The sequence below is a fragment of the Cetorhinus maximus genome, chromosome 15 (assembly GCF_964194155.1).
Source record: "Cetorhinus maximus chromosome 15, sCetMax3.hap1.1, whole genome shotgun sequence".
Classification (NCBI taxonomy): Eukaryota; Metazoa; Chordata; class Chondrichthyes; order Lamniformes; family Cetorhinidae; genus Cetorhinus; species Cetorhinus maximus.
In genome coordinates this window covers 19,064,722-19,089,279 of record NC_135893.1, presented here as the reverse complement: position 1 = coordinate 19,089,279, position 24,558 = coordinate 19,064,722, and the positions used below count along the sequence as shown (strand labels likewise).

Genomic DNA, 24,558 nt, shown 5'->3' with positions numbered 1-24,558 from the left:
TTAGTTGTTCCGTTGTGGCTGGGCTTTCTGCTGCCATGGTCCTAAACTCTGGGTCTTCTTCCCTAAACCCCCCTGCCTCTCTACCTCTCCTTCCTCCTTGAAACCTACTTCTGAGCAAACTTTTGGCCATCTGCTCCAATATATCCTTTTGTGGTCAGTGACAAGTTTTGGTTTCTAAAACTTCTGTGAAGTGCCTTAGGGCGTTTTATTGCGTTTAAGGCACCATTTAAATATGAGTTGTTACAGTTGATGTGATAAGTGTTAATGACTGTCAATCAATGTCTCTGGCACTGAAAATTAGCAATTATGATTGTGGGGTCTCATTCTTTCAGGTCTGAAATTATTTAAAGAGATTTTTAAAAAGTAATTTTACATTTTATCTTTTCTTCCTTTTCCTTTGAGTCTCTTTTTCTCTCTTTCTCAATCTAATCTTTCTTTTGCTCTCTTTATTTATCTTTTTGTACCTCTTTTGACATTGAATTCACTTATTTTAATTCATCCTCCTTCTCACTAGTTCCCATGTTTATTTCCAAATCCTTAAATCTCACTGCTTAAGGAGACACCTGTTAATTGTCATGTTTATTCAGATTCCAGATGCCCTGTTTCCCTTGCTGCAGTAAAATCTGGCCTCAAACCCTGCAGATACACAAGCTCCAATATGCTTTTCAGCCTTTTCAATTTATTATTACCATTCATTTCAATTGTGTGGTTTCTCCCCCTCTCATAATTACTTGCTAATAATTAGTATATAGAATATTTAACATACTATCACAGTTATTGTGTGTGCACCTCGATCTCTCTCCTTGTCTCTCTCTTTTACTGATAAATACTATATAAAATATTTTAACATATCATCACGGTGATTGTGAGATTCTCCCTCTCTAATTCTGTGTCTCTCCCCCTCTGTGTATGTGTGTGTGTGTCTCTCTCTCAGCGACGGAAATCATATAAAGCAGGCTTGTCCAACGAACAACGGGCCAGCTGGAGCCCCTCTATGCGGCTCCCGGAGCTAGTTTTCAAAATGCCTGTCAAACAGGTAAGTTTGAATGGAAGATTCTGCATGGAGTTGCTCCTCCAATCACAGGCTGTTTCTCTCCCACCTTTGTTGCTGATAGGCTCACTAGTGAACCTATCAGTAGCAAAGGTGGGAGAGAACCAATCTGTGATTGGGGGAGCAGCGAATATCAGCGGTGGTGAGTTTGGAGCCTGGGGCAGCCGAGGAGCGGGAAGGCGAGGGCCCTGGCAGCCGAGGAGCGGGAAGGCGAGGGCCCTGGCAGCCGAGGAGCGGGAAGGCGAGGGCCCTGGCAGCCGAGGAGCGGGAAGGCGAGGGCCCTGGCAGCCGAGGAGCGGGAAGGCGAGGGCCCTGGCAGCCGAGGAGCGGGAAGGCGAGGGCCCTGGCAGCCGAGGAGCGGGAAGGCGAGGGCCCTGGCAGCCGAGGAGCGGGAAGGCGAGGGCCCTGGCAGCCGAGGAGCGGGAAGTCGAGGGGCCGGATAGCCGGGGAGCGGGAAGGCGAGGGGCTGGGCAGGCGAGGGGAGCGGGGAGGTGAGGGGCGTGGCCCGCAGAGCAGAGAGGGCTTGAGGCAGCCAGTGTGTGAGTGTGAGGAGCGGGGAGAGAGCGAGCAAGCATGAGGGGAGAGAGAGAAAGTGAGCGAGTGTGAGGAGGGCAGCGAGCGTGAGAGAAGTGTGTCCATAAGTCTGGCTCACTCCCAGTATCAGGGTTCTCAGTCAACCTCACCCACACATCATGCACTCTTATCCACACTCAGTGGGTGAGTGAGTGAGCACCCTGAGGCTGGGAGTGAACCGGACACACACACACCCCCTATTACACTCTAATACTTTATTCATTACTCATTGTTTCTTTGCTCAGCAAGTTGTTTCTTTTCATACCTCAGTATTTTTAAAAATTCATGTTTAATGTTATGACAAACTTTATCTTTCCAAAATTTGCTCATTGGTCCTTTGAGTGTGAAAATTTTGAAAGCTGGACCCCATGTAAAAAGGTTGGGCAAGCCTCATATAAAGTATTCTAATACCCATCCCTGCCCTGACTTAGCTTGCTTATTGCTCCTTCTTTACGGACCACCCTCTCTGTGGCTAAGAACAGTTTTTTTTATTATTTAATAGCTATTTCTAATCCTAATTTATAGATTCTGCTTGTCCCTGGAACCATTCATTTCAGGCAATTGTGTGCCTCACAGCATGGATGCATTCTATTTTTCAAAATCCAGGCATAGAGGTTGAACACGAGAACTGCAGAGGTTGGGCAAGTGAGGGAAGTCAGGAGGAACGTTACCATCCAAAGGGGAATCAAGTGTTGGATAAGGACCATGGAAGGATCATGAATTGGCAGTGTAAATGGGATTAAAGATAATTGTTTCCAGGACTGTCACTGACCTTATCTCTTCTGGAGACCTTCCCTCCACAGCTTCCAACCCCGCACAGCCCACTTCTACCTCCTTCCCAAAATCTACAAACAGGACTGTCCTGGTTGACCCATCGTGTCAGCTTGTTCCTGCCCCACGAAACTCATTTCTTCCTATCTTGACTCCGTTCTCTCTCCCTTTGTCCAGTCTCTTCCCACCTATGTTTGCAATTCTCTGATGCCCTGCGCCATAACAACAATTCCCAGTTTCCTGGCCCTGACCACCACCTCTTCGCTATAGATGTCCAGTCCCTCTACACCTCCATTCCTCACCAGGATGGTCTGAGGGCCTTCCTCTGCTTCCTTGAACAGAGGCCCGAACAATCCCCATCCACCACCACTTTCCTCCGCCTGGCTGAACGTGTTCTCTCACTCCCTCCAAATAAAATGTGTAGCTATGGGTACCCGCATAGGCCCCAGCTATGCCTGTCTTTTTATGGGTTATGTCGAACATTCCTTGCACCAGTCCTACTCAGGTCTCCTCCCATAGCTTTTTTCCCGGTACATCAATGACTATACCGGTGTTGCTTCATGCCCTCATCTGAACCTGGAAAAATTTATTGATTTTTGCTTCGAATTTCCACCCCTCTCTCACCTTCTCATGGTCCATCTCTGACACCACCCTTTCCTTCCCTGACCTCTCTGTCACCATTCCTGGTGATAGACTGCCTACCACTATTCATTACAAGCCCACTGACTCTCACAGCTACCTCGACTACAGCTCATCACACCCTGCTTCCTGTAAGGACTCATCTCATTCTCCCAGTTCCTCCACCTCCGTCGCATCTGTTCCGATGGTGCCACCTTCCCAAACGGTGCTTCTGATGTGTCTTCCTTTTTCTTTAACCAAAGATTCCACTGTGATTGGCAGGGCCCTCAACCATGCCTGACCCATTGCCTGCACCTCTGCCCTCGCCCCCCCATACCCAGAACCATGGTAGGGTCCCCCTTGTCCTCACTTTTCACTCCACCAGCCTCTGCATTCAAAGGATCATCCTCTGCCATTTCCGCGAACTCCAACATCATGCCACCACCAAACACAACTTCCTTTCACCCTCCCTGTCGGCATTCCGTAGGGACCGTTCCCTCCGGGACACCCTGGTCCACTCCTCCATCACCCCCAACACCTCATTCCTTTCCCATGGCCCCTTCCCATGCAACCGCAGAAAGTGCAACACCTGCCTCTTTACCTCTTCCCTCCTCACCGTCCTGGGCTTCAAACACTCCATTCAGGGGAAGGAGCACCTCACTTGCACCTCCATCAATTTGGTCCACTGTACTCGCTGCTCCCAATGTGGTCTCCTCTACATGGGGAGACTAAACACAGGTTGGGTGACCGCTTTGCAGAACATCTTCGCTCAGTCTGCAAGCATGACCCAGACCTTCCTGTCACTTGCCATTTCACACCATCTTGCTCTCATGCCCACATGTCCATCTTTGGCTTGCTGCAATATTCCAGTGAAGCCCAACGCAAACTGGAGGAACAGCACCTCACCTTGCAATTAGGTACTTTACAATCTTCCGGACTTAACATTGAGTTCAACAACTTCAGACCATGAACTCTCTCCTCCACCTTCACCCCTTTTTAAACCTTTTTTTGTATTTATTTTTATTCATTTTTTTCTATTTTATTTATTTTTATTTTTTTATTTTTTTAAAAAAATCCATTTTCCCTAACCCCTCCCTCACAGGGCCATCTGTCACTTTTTTCTATGTTGTGCTTTCACAGAGTGCTGGCCATTGTTCTGTTATTAGCACATTCGACTATCTTACCTTTATGCCACTATCAGCACCTTCTTTAGTCTTTAACACTACCATTAACACTCCCTTTGTCTTGTGTTCATGACATCTTTGTCAATCTCTCCTGAGCTCCCACCTATCCCGGACCTTCCATTTTGCTCCACTCCCTCTTAAACAGCATAAGATCCATCACATTTCTACTTCTCTTTCGCTCTGAAGAGGAGTCATACGCACGTGAAATGTTAACTCTGTTTCTGTCCCCACAGATGCTGCCAAACCTGCTGGGTTTTTCCAGCATTTTCTGTTTTTATTTATTATTGTTATTAAAAGATAATGAGGTAAGTTCCAGAGGGGCGGAATCCAGGGCCATGGCAAGGTGGGACCAAGAACAGTGGTGTGGTGGGATCAAGGGACATGGTGAGATGACAAGAACAACTGGCATTTTTATGGCACCTTTAAAGCACCACAAGGACCCAAGATGCTTAACAAGAGCATTATGTATTTAAATAACATGTTTTGTATTGAACCACAGGAGGAGATATCTTGGTCAAAAAGCTAGATTGTTGGGGACATCTTAAAGGAGATGACTTGATGTTCTTAATTTTATCAGATTAGAGACTGACACTGTGTAACATCTTGCCAATAGTTCTGCAGTCTGACAGATGAATATTCCTCAAGGAGCTGAGGAATGTGAGAGGAGCCAGGTGAAATGATTTAATCAGAGCTGCTACTCTCCTCACAGGTGCAGAGACCAGCAATCCCACCCGCTCAGTATTCTCGTGTGAAGTAAATGTTAATGCTGATTTCAATCCTTCACTGGATGTCGTCCAGCTATTCACTGCCAATTGATCTGATGGTATTTGATATTAATTTACCTGACTCAAGTTACCTATTTTCTATTGCAGAGTAGATGCAACCACAGGACAGTTTGACCCTAATTTTCATGCCTCTGCCCATGTTGGAATGGAGCTGGAGAGAGGTGGGTGCGCACTGGGATTTGAAAATGACGGGCGGGACCCGATTCAGGGATCCCTGCCTCCATTCCCATGCGTGCGATTTTTATGACCCCGGTATAAGGGTGCAGGTAATAGGCGCACATGTGGCAATCCTGCCCTTGCCTACTCTATTTTGGGGGCGGGCATTCTATTTTCATGGAGTTGGGCCTGTTTTGTTAGGAGACATGATTCACGGCACCTCAAAGGACCTTATGAGTCATGAACCTTGGAAGGCAGTTGTGGACTCTGGAACCTTTTGACAGGTAAGTTTAAAAAGTCTAGCCAACATCAACGGTCATAAAAAGATATTATGTGCATGTGTGTCACAGTCCACTCGGGGAACCTGAGTTGCTGTGGCAACATGCACTATTTATATGCATGTTGTAGTCTGGAGCTATTGATAGCGGTGGTAGAGACTCCAATGTTCTTTCCATCACATGGCTGACCAGAAATCTCTACCACTCTTACCGCCTGCCATTGGCATGTGTTGGAATGTGTTTGCAGGTTAATTGTCAACCTGTTAGCAGCATTATGATCATACCTTCTTTGGCCATTAAGTCTTGGGGTGTGACTCGAACCAAGCTTCTGGTTCAAAGGCAGAGAAGCTACCCACTATGCTACAAGACCTCCAAAATTAGATGCTTCATGATAAGTTAAATATGTTTTTAATGCAGTGGTTGATCATAGAGCTTTGTCTTTTAAAGTTAAGTGACCATTAAATTGACTAGTATTGTGTTTGTGTTCACATGAGTACGTTATCCAGTGGGTAAATTCCTCTTCTGAATTCAACAGTATTGAGAATCTGGTGGTACTGTGTTATCTGGATACCGTGCCGCCTTCTTTCCATTGATTTAATGTCCAGATATCTGCTGAGCCTTTGATGCACTATTCCAGTATCCACTATGGGCAAAGCTCATTAGTCTTATAAATATGACACTGAAATGCTCATGAACCTGTCAAAGAAAACATGCATCCATTCAAACCCTCCCCCTTGAGAAAAGGCTTAAGCCTATTAAGGACTCATAAGACTGTCAAAATAAACAAACAGGCATTCAAAAACCATTTCAAAGGCACATAATCTTCTCAGCAGTTCATAAAATAGTCAATCAAGCAAAGCACACAGTCTGCTACACAACCCTTAGAGAACTGAATCCAATAGTGGGTTTTGGAGCTTGGCCAAGCACTCATAATTGGATTCCAACTCTCAGCTGTATAAGCAAAAGCTCTAGAGCTGAATTCATTGAAACCTTTGGAGCAGGTTGAACCGATGGCCATTTGGCTTAACAGATGTCTGACCTCTTTGATTGACAGGTTAGCTCATGAGTTCTGCCCATAATGGTTCCTGGATGAGCGGATATGGAGGATGTATGTGAGCATGGAGGGATAAGTGGGTGCATGGGAGATGTGAGGAGGTATAGAGGGGGTATGGAGAGATGGCAATGTGAGGGCTAGGGTGCTTAAAAGTCATTTACAGCAAACTTGGCTGATGTCACAGTGAATGGAGATTGGCTTTCTAACCTGCCTGCCCTGACATTCACCCACGTCTCTTCCTGCCTCAGACCTGCTTCTGGAGAGGCCGGCCCTGACTCCAGCCCATTCCCATCACCCCACAATGAAAATAGCAAGGGTAGGCACTGCTGGGCAAGAGGCAAGATCATGAGTTTGGGAAATGGCTGTGCAGTTTTGAGATTCGCTATACAGGATAGATGTTGCGGCTATAGAAAGGGGACAGCACAGAATCACTCGGATGCTGCCCAGTATAAAGAAATATAAATGCAAAAATGAAGTAGAAAATGAGGCTGGTGATTGGTTTGCAGATGAAGTAAGTTTGGACACTTAGTGCCAGTGAAATTGTATCCCAGCACCTTCAGGAGAATGGGGTGCAGAGGAAGGAAAGTTAGAGAAGCAGTTTTTAAACAATATTAAGGAATTGAGTCTAAAGAAAACAGTAGGGAATGCAGAATTAAAGCCTGAGGTGGGGAGGGCTTAAACCTGCTGCTGGCTGAGAGTGAGATTCTTCAGGGAGCATTAAAAAGCTACTGGGAACATTTTGTCTTGAGGATTTTGTTTGGAATGTTATGCTTGGATCAGGGAATCTTTTAATGAGGGTGACTGGGATGTGGTTTGATCACTAGAAGTCAGCTGGGATTGGGTGTGTAGAGCTTTTGAGCAGACTGCCTATTCACAAAACCTCTTTTTAAAAGAGCATGTTTGTTTGCCACCCTGTGCCCTTACAGAGCAAAGGAAAGAGTGTGTGGGCAGCTTGTTTTTCTGTTGAGGGTCTGTAAAGGTGAGGTTTGACGGGGTAGGGGTTCCTGCTGATTAAATCTGCTCCTCTCTCAGCCACATCACTGACTGAGGCATCAAAACTGAACACAAACTTCAAATGTTCTGTGTCATCTCATTCTAATTAACAGTTTGCAAAGAAAATTAAGCAAGTCATTTTTTTCAGCAAGTGTTTAATTAAATCGGATGAACTGAGTGCAGCGGGACAGTACTGAACACCCTGCTTCATTATCAGTTGAACAACTTTTCACAAAAGGCAATGAAACTCTATTAGTGAGAAAACCACAGAACAACCTGCTAATTAAATGGCACAGAGAGCTGTGTGAGTCTACAGTCCTCTCTTCCCCACCTGCCTCCCCACCCCCAAAGGCCCCAGGCTGCTAGGGTGGGACTGGGTGACACTGAGGCATTTCCAGGGAGAAAGAAAGGAAACAGTGACAGAATAATTAGCCAGGGTTTGATAGAGCTGTGTTTAGTGCACACCAGTGGGAATATTTGGTGCCTGACAAAATTGTGGCATTGTGACGAACACTGGCTTCCACACCAATGTCACATGTTGCATATCCTTGGTCTGACTTTCTGCTGATTCGGGAAGAATTTTTTCTCATGACCATCAAGCCAAGTAATTCATGTAGTTGATTCAGCCATTGATCACTGTCAGTGACGTACCTGATTCAGCTAGTGATTGCAGTGGACAGGCACACTGTCTGTGATGTACCTGATTCAGCCAGTGATTGCAGTGGACAGGCACACTGTCTGTGATGTACCTGATTCAGCCAGTGATTGCAGTGGACAGGCACACTGTCTGTGATGTACCTGATTCAGCCAGTGATTGCAGTGGACAGGCACACTGTGACGTACCTGATTCAGCCAGTGATTGCAGTGGACAGGCACACTGTCTGTGATGTACCTGATTCAGCCAGTGATTATGGTGAGCACACTGTCAGTAATTTAGCAGATTCAGCTAGTGAAAGCAGTGAATACACTGTCAGTTGAGGTGTGAATGCACAAAGTTCTGAATATAATCAGGTGCAATAGGGTCAGTTGATTACTTACGCAATGTAGAACAAGTTTCTGACTGAGGTTTTAACCGATACGTCATGTGTTTACTTTGAGGAAGATCCCCGTGGGGTGAGGTTCTCCGTGATTTTGGGTTTCCTGTCAGCTGGAGTCCCTGTGGGACAGTATTCCCAATGGGTTTGGGTTCCCATGCCCCAGTGCTCATGATGTGTTGGGATTGTGGTGCATTGATTAATATGTAATTAAAGCCTATGCTGTTAGCATGTTATGTGATGTAATGAGTAGTCACAATGATACATAAGAAGTTGTGAAGTGTAATTAGGTGTAACTGAGCAGGAAATGATCATGTCTATGATAAGTGACTGAGTGATGCTGGTTCTGCTCCTGTTTGCTGCTGGTGCCCCATAATTTCAAACAAAACTTTTGTTCCCAATTTCTGAAGTATTTTGTCCTTTTTGTTCAGTGACCTTGTCCATTGTTGGTGAAAGTGGAGGATTTCTGTGCCATCTGATAACATTCCTTATCCGGCTGTGCAGAATGGCCTGAGGGGCCCTTTGTGAAGTGAGTAACTATCTAAGGGCTTATGGGAGTTGACTTCTCCACTGACCCTGAACAAAGACTCGAGGGCTTATGGTCAACAGTTGGTCCTGAGCAGATGCTGGAATGAGGGTGACATATGGGGAGTAGTTTTAAATATTTATGGACACAAGATGACCTGGTTGTAAACATAATGGATGAGAAGTGCTGGTGTAATCTGCTTCTGTGATCCTTCTATACAGTAGACCATGTCTCAGCTTCTGAACAGTGCTTGTCCCTCCTCACCATTGGACATTCCTTTTATTCAAATAATTGTCTTATTTTGGCCCCTTGGTTTGGGCGTGGGACTCCTGGTACTTCATCAACGTCAGGCACCCTTTCCTTTCTTTCTCTGGTGGATACCCTCAAGCAGCCCCTATTTGCCAGTTGCCTTCAGCATAAAAGCTGCTAGATATGTCGACCAGTGCCCTGCTGAATGTACCTGAATCACCTCCAAGGGTCAGGTGGTGGGTCCTTCTCTTGCTCTATAATTAGGAGCTCACTGATGATATAGTGCTGCTGTCAGGTCCCAGAGATAAAAAGGAAAATTTGCTCAGAGGCTGTTTACCTGTGAGGATAGCTGAGGTCAGCTTTTATTACAAATATTAGTTTGAGAGGAACCTTAGGACAGTTGTGTGCAAACTAATTCAGCGTGACGGGGTGGAGTGGGAGGTGAGACCTCCCAGCTCTCCAATCACCAATTGTCCTTTATTTGTCTCTAACCAATTGGTGCCATGAATAAACATGCCCGTATCAGGAACAGTGCTCATTACAGTCACTGGCTGATCATTTGGGATAAAGCACTTGGAAGCCCAGATACAAAGAAGCAACACTATTTTAAAAGAAGAACCAAAATGTAATGAATTTATTTGCCTGCACAAGTCGGACCTGCTTTGGATCAAACCGGTTGAGATTGGGACGTACAACAGAAGCCACCCCCTCCCACCCTTTCTCTTACAGGCTTCCTGCCATGTCAAAGTGTCCCTTAAGTTTTCCACCGGGAGTTGGGCTCAGCTCCACCTTCCTGCCCGCTCCCTATATCCCATGATTCCCTGAGAGACCAAAAATCTGTCTATCCCCTTAAATACAGTTAACGATGGAGCATCCACAACCCTTTGAGTGAAGGAATTGCTCCTCAGCTCAATCCTAAATGATCGACCCCTTATCCTGAGACTGCCCACCCCCCTCCGCCGTATTCCAGATATCCCAGCCAGGGGAAATGACCTCTGTGTCTACGCTGTCGAGCTCCTTCAGAATCTTATATATTGCAATAAGATCACCTCTCATTCTTCTAAACTCTGGAGAATATAGACCCAATTTACTCAACCTCTTATCATAGGATAACCCTCTCATCCCAGGGACCATCTAGTGAACTTTCACTGTACTCCCTCAGGTTCAAGTGTATCTTTTAAATATGGAAACCAAAACTGCATGCTACTCCAGATGTGGTCTCACCAAAACCCTGTACAATTGTTGTAAGATTTCTTTATCAACCTTTTGGTGGCCCTTTGGTTTATAAAACACTCCCAATCTCAGAGTTGCTACTATTCTTTGCAAACTCAGAAGCCTCTCCTAATATAATACTATCCTTAACTTCCTGAGTAAGCCACAGATAGATCTTTCTTACTGAGTTTATGTTTTTTAATGGAATGTATTTTTGTTGAATATTTTGAATAGTTTCTTTGAATGCTCTGTCCAATAGTATAACTGCTATAAACTACTCCCACCAGGAGTTGATGACTCTTGCTATTCCCAATCTCTACCCATACTGACCCCACTTCCATGACCTTCTGTACCAAGACCCTTCCTCGCTAATGTCCTTATCTCATCTTTTGATATCAGGGCTATCCATCTCTTTTGCCATTCTGTCTGTCTTTTCGAAATATCGTGTACCCTGGAATATTTATTTTCCAATCTTGGCCACCATTTAACCACATCTCTCTAATGGCAATTGGATCTAAACCATTTATCTGTATTGTGCCACTAGTTCATCTATCTTATTGCGAATGGTTCGTTCATTCAGATAAAGTGCCTTAAATTGATTTTAAAATTTTCATCCTTGTTTTCAAATCTCTTTATGGCCTCGCCTTCCTGGCTCCAGCCCCACAACCTTTGGCGATATCTCCGCTCCTCTAATCCTGGATTCTTGAGCATCCCCAATTTTAATTCTGCCATTGATGACTGTGCCTTCAGTTGTCTAAGCCCTAAGCTCCCTACAACTCTCTAAAATTTCCCTTCTTTAAGACAATCCTTAAAACCTACCTCTTTGCCCAAGCTTTTGGTCATCTGACTTGACATCTCTTGTGTGCCTCGGTGTCATATTTTGTTTTATAATGTTCCTGCGAAGCACCTTGGGGTGTTTGATTATGTAAAAGGCACTATATAAATCTAAGTTGTTGTTAATTGTTCCTTGAGATACTTTGAATGATCGCACTTTCAGAAGTTTCCTGTCAAGGTTCTATGTTTTTTTCTTTCAGGGATGTGGGCATCGCTGGCAAGGCCTGCATTTATTGCCCATTCCTTGTTGCCCTTGAGAAGGTAGTGGTGAGCTGCCTTGTTGAACTGCTGCAGCCCATGTGGTGTAGTTAGACCCACAGTGCTGTTAGGGAGGGAGTTCCAGGATTTTTACTCAGCGACAGTGAAGGAACAACGATATATTTCCAAGTTAGGATGCTGAGTGGCTTGGAGGGGAACTTCCAGGTGGTGGTGTTCCCATGTGTCTGCTGCCCTTGACCTTCTAGATGGTAGTGGTCATGGGTTTGGAAGGTGCTGTCTCAGGAGGTTTGGTGAATTGCTGCAGTGCATCTTGTAGATGGCACACACACTGCTGCCAATGTGCATGGGAGGGAGTGAATGTTTGTGGATGTGGTACCAGTCAAGCGAGCTGCTTGATGATGTCCAGCTTCTTGAGTGTTGTTGGAGCTGCACTCATCCAGGCAAGTGGAGAGTATTACATCACTCCTGATTTGTTCTTTGTAGATAGTGATCAGGCTTTGGAGAGTCAGGAGGTGAGTTACTCGCCACAGGGTTCTTAGCCTCTGATCTGCTCTTGTAGCCACTGTATTTATATGACTAGTCCAGTTCACTTTTTGATCATTGGTAACCCCCAGGATGTTGATCATGGGGGATTCAGCAATGGTAATGCCATTGAAGGTCAAAGGACAATGGTTAGATTCTCTCTTGTTGGAGATAGTCATTGCTCGGCACTTATGTGGCGTGCATATTCCTTGCCACTTGTCAGCCCTATTGTCCAGATCTTGCTGCATTTGGACATTGACTGCTTCAGCAGTAGAACATCCCTACTTCTGGCCTTATGATGGAAGGAAGGTCATTGATGAAGCAGCTGAAAATGGTTGGACCTAGGACTCTACCCTGAGGAACTCCTGTAGCAATGCCCCAGGACTGACATGATTGACCTTCAACAACCACAGCCATCTTCCTTTGGGCGAGGTATGACTCCAGCCAGCGGAGAGTTCTCTCCCGATTCCCATTGACTCCAGTTTTGCTAAGTTGCCTTGATTCCACACTCTGTCAAATGCTACCTTGATGTCAAGGACTGTCACTCTCATCTCTGTAGTTCTACTCTCTTGGTCCATGTTTGAACCACAGCTATAATGAGGTCAGAAGCTTAATGACCCTGACGGAACCCAAACTGAGCATTAGTGAGCAGGTTATTGCTAAGCAAATGTCTCTTGATAGACTGTTGATGACTTGTTCCATCACTTTACTGATGATGGAGAGTAGACTGATGGGGTGGTAATTGGCTAGGTTGGATTTGTCCTGCTATTTGTGTACTGGACATACCTGGGCAATTTTCCACATTACCGAGTAGATGCCAGTGTTGTAGCTGTACTGGAACACGGGAGTCAGTCTGTGCTCAGCTGCACTGATCAAACACTAATGACCCATTGGCATCTGGGGGTATGCTCACACACACAACTACATTCACTGCTCCTAATGACCGCACTTGATTTTCAACTCCTCTTTTGGGTGGTGGTGGGAGGGATGGCTCATCTGCCAACTAAAAGAACTTCTGTTTATGCTGAGAGGTATGAAGCAGTGTAATAAACCAGCGCTCTAAGAATTGGCACAAATCTGGTGTTGGGCTGGGGAATTGAGGTGGAATTGGTTTCAGGCAGCAACACAAAATGGGTGGTGGTGGGGGCTGCAGCAAAGCAGGGGCAGTGGGGAATAAGCTGCCTGCTTTACACCCACAGTTTCTTTCTTCATTGAAGCTAGTGCCCAACACTATTTCTAACCCCCAAGTATCCAGTGAGTCGTCAAGACTCTATGCAAATGAGTATGTATGTTAAACTTGGAATCTGAAGAGCTATTAATGCAAATCAGATTTACAAACTGACGCTGTGTAAAATACCGTTTAAATCCGCTTAGATTTGAAGGGAGGTGTTTCATTCTCCTGTGGACTGCACAGAGATTCTGCTGTCACGTGAGGAATGTGACATGAGGTGTTTCAGCATGAAATATTTGAAAATGCAGAAAGAAAGCCTATAAGACCAAGGAAAAGAAATTGGGGTAGGGATTGGATGCCCTGGTTGATCTGGTATCAAGGAAATGTTTAAGGAGAAGAAATGTCTGGATGGGAGATTAAGTAAAGGTGCTTTCCCTTTATCAAGGCGCCATTTGTTTTTATTCTTTTGTGGGATGTGGGCATCGTTGGCAAGGACAACATTTATTGTCCATCCCTACTTGCCCTTTAAAAAGATGGTGGTGAGCTGCTGCCTTCAACTGTTCGATTCTTTGTTGTGTAGGCACACCCACAGTGCTATTAGGGAGGGAGGGAGTAACAAAATTTTCACCTAGCAACAGTGAAGAAATATTGTCACGTGACAATGGCATGTGACTTGGAAGTGATGGTGTTGCCATGGGCCTGCTGCCCTGGTTCTTCTCAGTGGTAGGGGTTATGGATTTAGAAGTTGTGGTCCAGGGAGTCTTGACAAGTGCTGCAGTGTAGCTTGTAGCTGTTCCACACCTCTAGCACATAGTGGCTGCAGTGGATGGAGTAAATATTTCAGGTTGCTGATTGTACTGAGAAAAGTGAGAAGATTTAGCCTGGAATGGTGGGTCTGGTGAGCTGCAATTGGACTTGTCAATTCCGCTTCAGCTGGTCATGGATGGGGTGGGAAGAGACTGAGGTAGGGCTGCTATCCCAAAATCAATGAATCAATGCCATGTGTCACTCCCTTCGGTCTCATGCAGAAAAGTGCACTGTCAATGATAGCTCTTTCAGGAGAGGAGGAACCTGAACCCCGATGAAAGCAGGTTGCCGATCCCTTGTGAAAGTCGGCACCTTCAGGAGAGAAGGGGAGAAAGGGTGAGAGATTTTTAAAAAGTAACATTTTGAAGTCAAATGCCACTAGTTAGAATGTAACTTCAGATTAAAAAACATCAGATTGTGGCAGGGAAGGGGTTAATCTCAAAGCTGGGCAGAACAGCACCCTGCTGATACAAAACAGTGCCTCACACTATGCTGAAGCTCATTCAGTCCTTCATCATAATAGCGGGGTGCCTGAGGCAGGCATTGACGGTCCACAGGAGAGGGAGGTGGGAGAGAGCAAGAGAGAGGGGGGGGAATAATTTGCATGTGCTGTTGCTATTGGATTCTCATCAGATGATGCGACTGCCCCTCTCCGCCTGAAAAATAGGAGATTTGTGTCAGTGCAATATTTTCATTGTATCACAAGTACGTGAGCTGCAAGCACAGGCAGTCCTGTGGACTGGTTGTGTGCAGATTGGCATGCATATCTCTCACCTTCATCACTGGGAAGTTACTGTGCTTTACAGTAAGTAATTTTTGAAGTTTGTGATGTAGCAGATAGAGCAGGTTAGGCTGTTAGTCAATGGAAGGGTATTTCCATCACTGTTCCAGCTCAATGTTTGTGTGTTGTTAGTGACTGGCACATCAAAGTGTACACATCAGTGGGTATCTTGCTACAAGGCTGTGTAGTGTAGCCTTTATTCATACTAATATTCTAGCCATACTAATGAGACAGACATTGTGTAAATCGGGTATCTTGCTATTAAACAGAATCCATTGCTCCTACAGAGAACAGGTTGTGGTTTCCAGGCGTAACTTGAGCAGAGCCCTGCTCTTAAACACCATCGTTGTTTGTTGATTTACAGTATCCCTGTTGTTCCTTGGATTGGGCAGTGTGTGTTGAGTTAATTTTCTGCACCCAGCTACTGCTGTAAGAGGATTATTTAAAGTAAATTACGAGGTTAGAGATTTATAATCTTTAGATGAGATTCTGACTGGCAATGACACCCTCCTCCTGTGCCAACCATCGCCTCTGGGCGAGGGTACGTCGGCTGAATGTCTGAGACACTCTCGCTTGGCCACTGTCATGTTCCGCAACTGAAGCAATGGATTCTTTTATTTTGATAATGTAGCATCTCCAAACATTCCCCTGAAAATAAAAATCTGAGGAGAAAGTGGGAGGAAAGTCCTGAGTTAATCGCAGGCATCGAACAGAGTGCAATGCTGGATTATATTTTGTACAGTGAAGAAATAGGGTTCCCAAAAATTCAACCATTGAATAATTACCAAATCCCCAATTACGTGGGATCCCACTGCTCAGCATTGCCTGTACGAAGTATATCACTCTTGTTATCAGCCTGTAGTAATACAGGAAAACTTAAACGCAGAACTTAATGCAATGTCATATCAGTTAACTGCTGTCAGCTGCAGGAACGTAAAAAAAAAACTGAGACGATCACCCCCAGTAAAAATATGTTCCTTCTTCTGGAGGTTGGGTTAATCAAACCGCTTTGATAGCAAACCTGGATGTTCGGAAGCATTGGTACAGTGTGACTTGCAGGCCTTCACCACATCTGTGAGCAATCGGGGAAGGGAGTGGGTGACAGGGCACTTGGTCTATCATTTCCTTTACATCTTCAGCCCTCATTTCTTGGCTGATTTCAAGGCTGCTGACGGTGTGGGGTTGACCTCTGTCACACCCAAATCACACTACTCTGTTTTTGACTCCATTCTTGTGGGTGATTCAATATTGCATGTTGGTTATTCTTCCTGGCCATTGTGTGACATGAGCTCTTAGAGCTGCATCCCAAAGGCTTGATGGATTATTTCACCACACTGTGTAGTACTGTGTCACACAGACCAGCAAGGTCTCAGATACCATTCCCACAGTTATAAGACCTCAGCTAGAGAAGTAGCCTTGATGCTACAATTGATCTCAGTGTCCCTAGATTAGAAAGGGGAAAATCAGCTTTGGTTCCTGCTCTTGATCACAACCCCAGTTTGCGACCATGGAATGTCTTTGTGAAAGCCCTAGTTTGGTGCGCAGAAGGGACTGGTTTCACTTCAGGGTTGCAGGAAAGGAGGGTCACACTGGCAGTGTGTGTAAGTAATGATGTCACTTTCCCACAGATTGTGGCTGTCACCATTCAGGACCAACATACAGCTACAGTGCAGCAAGTGATGCCCAACGAAATCTGTGGAAGGAGCAGCGGATTTAACACTGTGCCCTGAAGTAGCCTTGGAACTGCCATGGATCTGTTGTGCTTTCTGTCCCAGTAAAATATTTCTGCACTGCGTGTGTGGGATTGCACAGCATTTGAAGCAGGAGATGGACTGTAGTTCCTCTGCATTCTCACAAAGGAACGTGTTGTGATATCAGCGATGGTTACATCTAGACTCTGGCAGTGCTTTGGAAGGAACAGGCAGAGACCAGGGCCCACACAACGCTCTTCGCAACTCAATCGAAGCCTTCAGTCCACCCACTCCTTCCTGAGACCACTACAGCCAGTGCGATGCTTTCCCGAAGCACCACCCCAGGTTTATCAGTGTAGGTATAAGATGGCTGAAGAAACAAGTGGCATTGAACCTCTCACTCTTCAGACAGGATCCCGCCCAAAAATTACAAGAGTGCACCAACTATTGGTGCCTGGCACAAGGCAGCACTGCTGTCCCGGGTGAATTCTATTATTGTTCAGTTATTGCAACAAGCAAAGCTGTATTTAGATTTGAACAACATGCGACCAGGCCAACGTCAAGAGAAAACAAGATGTCAAAAACAAAGACAACCCCTGCTTCCAGCTCCCGCTGACCCACACTCTTAGCCCAGCCCACTCTCCTCCCTCACCCCACCGTTACCACCATCCCCCCGTGCCTCGCCCCCTCCCTTCCCGTGCCTCGCCCCCGGCCCCTCAGCCCCCCCTCCCCCCGGGCCCCTCAGCCCCCTCCATATTCCTAACTTCACCTAAGCCTCATCCTTGCTGTACCACATCAGCGTTGCAAGCCCCATTGTTAATGTAATGCATCCCCTCTCGTCACTAACTCACCTGGATGTGACCTGGAAAATTTGTTCAGTTGCCTGCTCTGATCATCTCTCTCCTGCAGGCACTGACTGAGCACTGCTTTATGGGGACATGCATCTAACTCACCATCAGTGTTCATTCCCCATATTGAAGCCTATGCAGTGAAGTGTTGGCAGGCTATTGAATGATCGACAGCTGAGCCAGATTCTGTCCATGTGTGCTTTCTCCACTGGTTCCTGTCAGGAGCAGAAATCCGAGCTGATTTCTCTGCCCTCCCTAATCCAGGTGTGCTGAGGTCAATTCTTAACTCTACTGTCACCCTGCTTGGGTTCAGCTAACTCTGCTCTAACTGAGGATGGAACCTAAAACCAAATGGCCCGTCAGTCTCAGCTACTGAGCCATCAGGGAGCTGAGAAGCCTGTGACTTAACCACCAACACTTGACTCTAGCATCAGCACATAGTACGCATAGGAGTCCCATAAATGCTAAATATACATGATGGTCTTTAAATTGTCATGAGGCAGAAATACTATCTGTGGCACTTGTTCTTAGACAAATTATTCCTGCAGCCCCTTTTCACAGTGACAACTCAGAATGATGGATTCATGCCTTGGTATACCCAGAGTGAGGTATGTGAGAGTGATATATCCTGGTATGGGTCCAACTGGGGTGATATACTTTGGTCTGGGTACACTGGGATTGATAGCTGGTATTGGTGCATGATGATGCACTGAGCGGTACTTCCTAGTCTGGTGTGGTACTGAGCCCCTGACAGCACTGACAGACTGCTTATCAGAGGAAATCTGTGCTGTTGCTCAGTAACCTTCTGCTGTACTGTTAGCAACAGCAGAATTCAGTAAGAATGAAAGATGATTGCCAAAAAGGAACAAATGGCCTTTCATTCATTGGCTGAGTGACGGTATAAGGAGAGGTGAGGGAGCTGAGCTGCCAGTGCTTTCTAAAGTTTCATCAAGTTGATTTGAGGAAGTGTTCCAAGTAACCAGATTTCCCCAGGTCCTTTTCCACAAAAGCCTCCCCATTCTATACTACAAGAGATTCTTGGGGCTACATTTTCTGTCCTTCCCAACATGGCATGCAGCACTGTATGAGATCGAGCTTCCTACAGATCGTGAAACCCACTGTCAAAACAACCCAGTCAGAGTGAAGGTCCACTGGCACTGCTGACCACAACATGGAAGGATGGAGAACATGGAAATCACAAATGGGAAACATGGACACCCAGACCTAACTACCAACAAAATCTTGGTTAAAAAGAGAGGAGGGATCTGAGGAATTTGTTATTCACGTGTCACTACTCCCCATGACGTCCCTGCTCAGTGCAGCCCCTACATTACTCCACTTTCCACTCTGCTGCTTTTACCCCAGTTCCTGTTGCTCCCTCTCTGCTCTCACTTTTATGCAGAGTGTAGTTGAGCCTTCATAACACTCTGAAGTGCCATCCATGAGTTTCTGCCAATAGAGCCATTTATGGCACAGAAGGAGGCTATTTGGCCTATCGAGTCCATGCCCCGTGGAGCAAAGTACTGTGACATTTGGAAGGGGCAGAAACATCTTTACTTTCTTTAATTCTATAGTGGTATGTTTGTTTCTTATATGTGTAGCAATGCCATGTCTGTATTATCCTTGGCCTCACTCAATGAATTTTTTAAAGAAAACCTGAAATGAAGGGAAGGAACAGTATGCATAATAGAAGAAAGGCACAATGGTTAAATGGACAACTGGCACCAAAGGTTAGGCATATTAGAAGTTATAAATGCAGTGACAGCCCTACAGACAGAATAAGGTACAGAAAAATAGTTAGCATTGACTTCAGACAGCACTGTCCAATCCATTAGCCACAACTCACATGTGGCTAATTAGTAATCTCGGTGGCCAAAGTCAAGGCAGACAGGGTCCTTGGTTGTTTTACAAAACTAGGAAGATAATAATCAGGCCATAGAAGATGAGACACCATTCATCATATCTTGGGCAAAGTGAAGATAGCTGTTATTACTTGGAGAAAGCGCAGAGAAGCTAGGGTGATTGCCTGAGAGCAGTTACTATGAGGATATCCTTGATAGCTTGGATTTGTATGTCCAGGAGCAAAGTATTTAAGATTGTTAAAGATAGGGGCAACATTATGGTAGATGGTCTATTTGAGGTGATGGGAAACAATAGATCTGGGGGCCACTCATGAAACCTGAGCTGTGAAGGAGGTGAAGCTGAAGATCTTTAACTTTTACTTATCCCAGAGAATGTAGACATGTAGAGAGATAGACAAATCACTAAAAGTATTGACACAGGCTAAAAGTCCATTAAAAAGGAAAGTAGGCAACATGCTGGGGTTCATTTCTAAATGGATAAAATTAAAAAGCAGATAAATTATATTAAACTTCTATAGAAACTTAGACCACATTTGGGATATTGTGAACAGTTCTCATCTTCATACTATAAAAAAAATAAAGGCACTGGAGAAGGTGCAAAAAGATTTACTAGAATGATATGAAAACTCAGATGTTGTAAGCATGATAGGCTGAAGAGGGGCTTGGTTTTTCTCAGAAAAGAGAAGTCCAGATAAGGTGCCATCAAGATTTTGGAAGGGTTTGATTGATCTGAAGATGATTCCATTTGCAGGGAGACCAGAGCTAGGGGCTATCACTATAAGATGGTCACTAATTAGTCTAATAGGGAATTTGGGGGAAACTTCTCTACCCAGTGTGTGGTTAGAATGTTGAACTTAGAACCCCAGAATGCTTGCAGCACATTTGGCCCATCCTGTCTATGCTGGCTCTCCAGAGGAGCAATTTACCTAGTGCCATTCCCTTGCCTTCTCTCCATAACCCTGATATTCTTCCTTTTCAGGTAATAATCCAATTCTCTCTTGAATGCCTCGATTGAACCTGCGTCCATCTCACACACAGGATATGCATTCCACAAAAAATAGTTCTGGTAACTAGCATAGATGCATTTATGGGGAAGCTAGATAAGCACACAAGGGAGAATGGAATAGAAGGATATGTTGAAGGATTTAGATGAAAAAGGGTGGAAGGAGACTTGCGTGGAGCATAAACACCACATGGACCTTTGGACTGATTAGCCTATTTCTATGTATATTGTGTAATGTAAGCATCTCTTTGTGTATGGGTACAAGCATTGCTAGGGCTTCAGAGCATTTCTGTTTAACCCCTTTGGTCAATAGCAGATTTCTTTCACATGGTTTACAGCTGGCAATGATACTGATTGGGAGTCTACTTCCCTGGATGGACCTTTTGGATATTATTTCAGTAATATGCTTGTGTCTCTCCTAGAATAAGTAGAAATTAATCATGAATACCATTATGCGTCATCTAATGGCACGGCACTTCTCCCACAGTTCCACGAGTAAATGGACACACAAAACCAGATCGGCATCGCAATGCAGGTGGTTATGAGAGTGCCTCCACGGTGATGAGCAGCGAGCTGGACTCGAGCAGCTTCATCGATTCAGATGATGACAACACTAGCAGGTAGGAGCAAAGGTGATACATTGTTTATCAGAGTGACAGATGATGTAACTTACGGGGAAGAGGCCAGATGATATATCACCTGTCAACCCTGCCTTTCTGATGAGGGAAGAACGTGCAAGATAATTACTTCTATTCAGATCCCTATGTAGTGCTCTCCCCAGTTAAATTTGTCATTGGCCGCTGGGCTTTACAGACCAGCTAACCCCTGCTGTGTTATACAGGAATTCAATTGCAGACCCAGTGACGAGGCACTCAATCCAGAGAGAACAGCGAGTTACTCTAGTTACACCAATAACCTTGAACATGTTCTTGTCTCCCAGCTCTCGCAACTCCCTATTTGGATCCCTTCAATTAAGTTTCTGCCTCTTCCACAGCGCCAACATAGCCCTATCCAACAAATGACATCTTCAGTGACTATAACCATGATGGATTATTCCTCCTTGACCTTGCTGCAGCCCTTGACCTACTCAAACATCCTTGCTAAGCATCTCCCCTCTGTTGCATTGCGTGCTGGAACCCTCTTGATTGTTCCACTTCACCTAATTGATTGTAGCCAGAGCCTCTACAACAATGGCTTTGTTTCGCATCCCCTACACTGTTACCTCCCGGGTCCCCCAACAGTCTGTGCTCTGCTCTTCATTTTCTACCTGCTGTCCCTTGGCACTATCATCTTCATACATGGAGTCAGTTTCCACATGTACGCTGACAACACTCAGCTCTTCCTCTCCACAAACCTCTCCTGACGTCTTCACTGTCAGTGTATTTCTGGACTGCTTCTCCAACATCCAGTTCTGGAGTAGTTGCAACTCGCTCGGTTAAATATTGGAAAGATTGAAGCCATAGTCTTTGGCTCCTGATATAAACTCTGTAATACAGCCTCCAACTCCATCTCTTTTTTTGGGCAAGTGTTTCAGGCTGTTTGCAACCTTAGCATCCTATTTGACCTGAGCTTCTGTCGCTACACTCTCTCTGTCACGAGGACCTACTTCCACCTCTGTAATATCACCCATCTCCACCCCTACCTCAACCTATCTGCTGATGGAACCCTTATCTGTGCGTTTGTCACCTCCGCACTCATCTATTCCATTGCTATTCTGTGCAACCTCCTATCCACCATCCGCCGCAAACTTTAAGTTATACAAAATTCTTGTCAGTATCCGATCCTGCACCAAACCAAATCCCACTCATTCATCACCTCTGGGGTCACTCACCTGTACTGGCTCCTGGCCCCTAATGCCTCCAATTTAAAACTTTCACCAATGGGTTAAATCCTTTCATTGTCTCACCCCATCCTATCTTTGTAATCTTCTCCCCATTTACTCTATTTTTCCAACTCTGGCCCCTTGTGCAACTCCTCCCCTTTCCTTCGCCCCATCATTGGCATCTGTGCTTTCAGCCATCTAACCCCACACTCACTGTACAGCCCCACCTCAAACTCCTCCACCTCACTCTCCACTTTTAAGCTCCTCTTTATTATACTTATGTGTAGTGCCTTGGGCATTTTGCTATGTTAAAGGCAATATATAATTGTATCATTGCTGTTGTAAAAACAACCTACAATTGACTGATTAAAATCTAAGTCATATTCAGGGAAATCTTTTGACTGGTCACTTTGGGACAATGAAAGTTAACTGGTTTAACTAAAAGACTGACCCAAGCTCACGGTTAGACCAACCAATATTCCACTTTCAACCATTAAACCTTTACTTAGATGTCTTTTAATGGTATTGTGTACCGAGCCCTTTATGCTTACTAGGATACTGGGTCACTTCTTGTCAGCTACTCCCTGATTACGTTGAGTTAATTCCTTTATCTCTTTCAATTTTGTTTTATTCAATATTCTGCTCCCCTCCTCTCCTGAAGGTGCTCACTTTAATTGGGGCCTGGATTTTACGGGGTGGCTGTGGCCCCATCCATTGATGGGGACAATCCTACCTTGGCCTGCCATGGGAGTCCTGACCCGATTTTACAATTTACTAATTGCAACAGGCAATTAACTGCCTGCCGTCAGTGTTCCCTTCTCTTTAAGGAATAAAGCCCTACCCCCAACCAGCTATTTATTGTATGAGTGCAGACAGTGAAGGTCAGCAGGATAGTTGGGCCTGGAGCCAGTACAACTAGCCTGATCCTGCCCACAGAAGGATTCAATTTAATCAGATGGGTAACTTGGATGATTTATTTTTCCCTTCACGTGCTCAGGGATACCAAGAAAATTGGTAACTCCAGCTGTGACCAGCTAACTGCACAGACCTGGGGCTGAAACTGGTTCCATGTTGGTTTCATGGCTCATGAAATTTTACAGCGCAGATGGAGATTGTTTTGCCCATCACTCCGAACTGGCTCACTGAACAAGCTCTCCCCTTCATCAGATTTCACTACCCTTTCCTTATTCAGACCTTCATCCCTGTGCTGGCTCTCTGAATGAGATATCCATTCACTATGCCCCTTTAAATTTAAGTTTTTCAAATATTTATTCATTCCTTTTTTAAAAGCTTTTTGAAAGGAATTGTCTCTTCCACAGTTTCTGATCAAGCATTCATTGTCCCAACAACCCTTTGCATAAAGAAATTCTCCCACCCTCACTATGAATTCTCCAGGTGACAATTATGTCCTGACTCACTGACCAGGAGAAATAGGTTCAACTTTACAAAAACATACTATAATCTTGATCACCTTTCCCGGTTTCCTCTCGACCTCCTCTGCTCTAATGAAAAGAGCCCCAATTTCTCTTGTCTCGCCTAATTTCTATGACCACTTATTCTGTATCACTTCAGTGAATGTCCTGCACCTTTTCCCTGGCTCAGCATCACACCAGACAGCCCTGGTGCTTTAAGAACTAAAGCAAACATTGTGGAGGAAGGAAGAGGTGTTCAGTAAGTCACAGTGCATACTGGCAGTAGAACACAAACTTTTGCTGTAATTCCTTTCAACCCAGCTGGCGGTTGTCCGAGGAAAGGGACAATGGCGAACAGTCTCCTTACTGCTCACCTTCACTTTGCCATAGAAAACACGTAGTTTGGAATGAGGCCCTTTGGAAGGTGATTAATTGATTTATTTGTTTATTGCTTCAGTTGCTGGAGTGAGGCATCATAAACCTAGCTGTCTGGACTGACATAGATCCAATTTAAGCCTCAAACCTAAAATGTTCATTAGCTGCACCTCTACTCTTTAATCTTGCTTCTTGTGCTCCTGTCAGAAACCTGAGCTGATTTTACAAGCCAAGTGGCAAGCTTGTTAAAGTAGAAGCTGAAAAATGTGAATCATGCAAGTTATGTTACAAAAAAGAAAGCCTTAATGTGGGGTGTGAGGCGGTGTGCATAATCTGTCCCCCTCATTGCAGTTTTGCATTTTATTTTACATGCCAGCTTTATAGAATCAGATAAATTACTTTTAAAAAAAACCTTACAGAATCAAAGAATGGCTACAGCACAGAGGGAAGCCATTCGGTCTGCAATGTTTGTGCTGGCGCATCTGAAGGAACAATTTGCCTAATATTCCTCTGCCTTTTCCCCATAACCCTGCAAATCTTCCCATTTTCCCCAACCTCTCCTGAAGGCACTGACTTTCACTGGGGTTCAGATTTCCCTGCTCTCCTGAAGGTGCTGACTCTCACTGGCGTTAAGGTCCCCTCCTCTTGAAGGTGCTGACACTCACTGGGGTTCAGCTCCCCTCCTCTCCTGAAGGTGCTGGCTCTCACTGGGGTTCAGCTCCCCTCC

General features: G+C 45.1%; 1 protein-coding gene across 3 annotated transcripts in view; it reads left to right on the top strand.

The window, feature by feature from the left end:
• LOC144690450 (segment polarity protein dishevelled homolog DVL-1-like) overlaps nucleotides 1-24,558 on the top strand; it is a 119,100-nt gene that overhangs the window by 69,731 nt on the left and 24,811 nt on the right. For all 3 annotated transcript variants that reach the window (XM_078557966.1, XM_078557965.1, XM_078557964.1), the window contains exon 5: nucleotides 20,710-20,842. In XM_078557966.1, coding sequence (XP_078414092.1) covers nucleotides 20,710-20,842 — 133 coding nt within the window. The remainder of the gene's footprint in view (nucleotides 1-20,709; nucleotides 20,843-24,558) is intronic.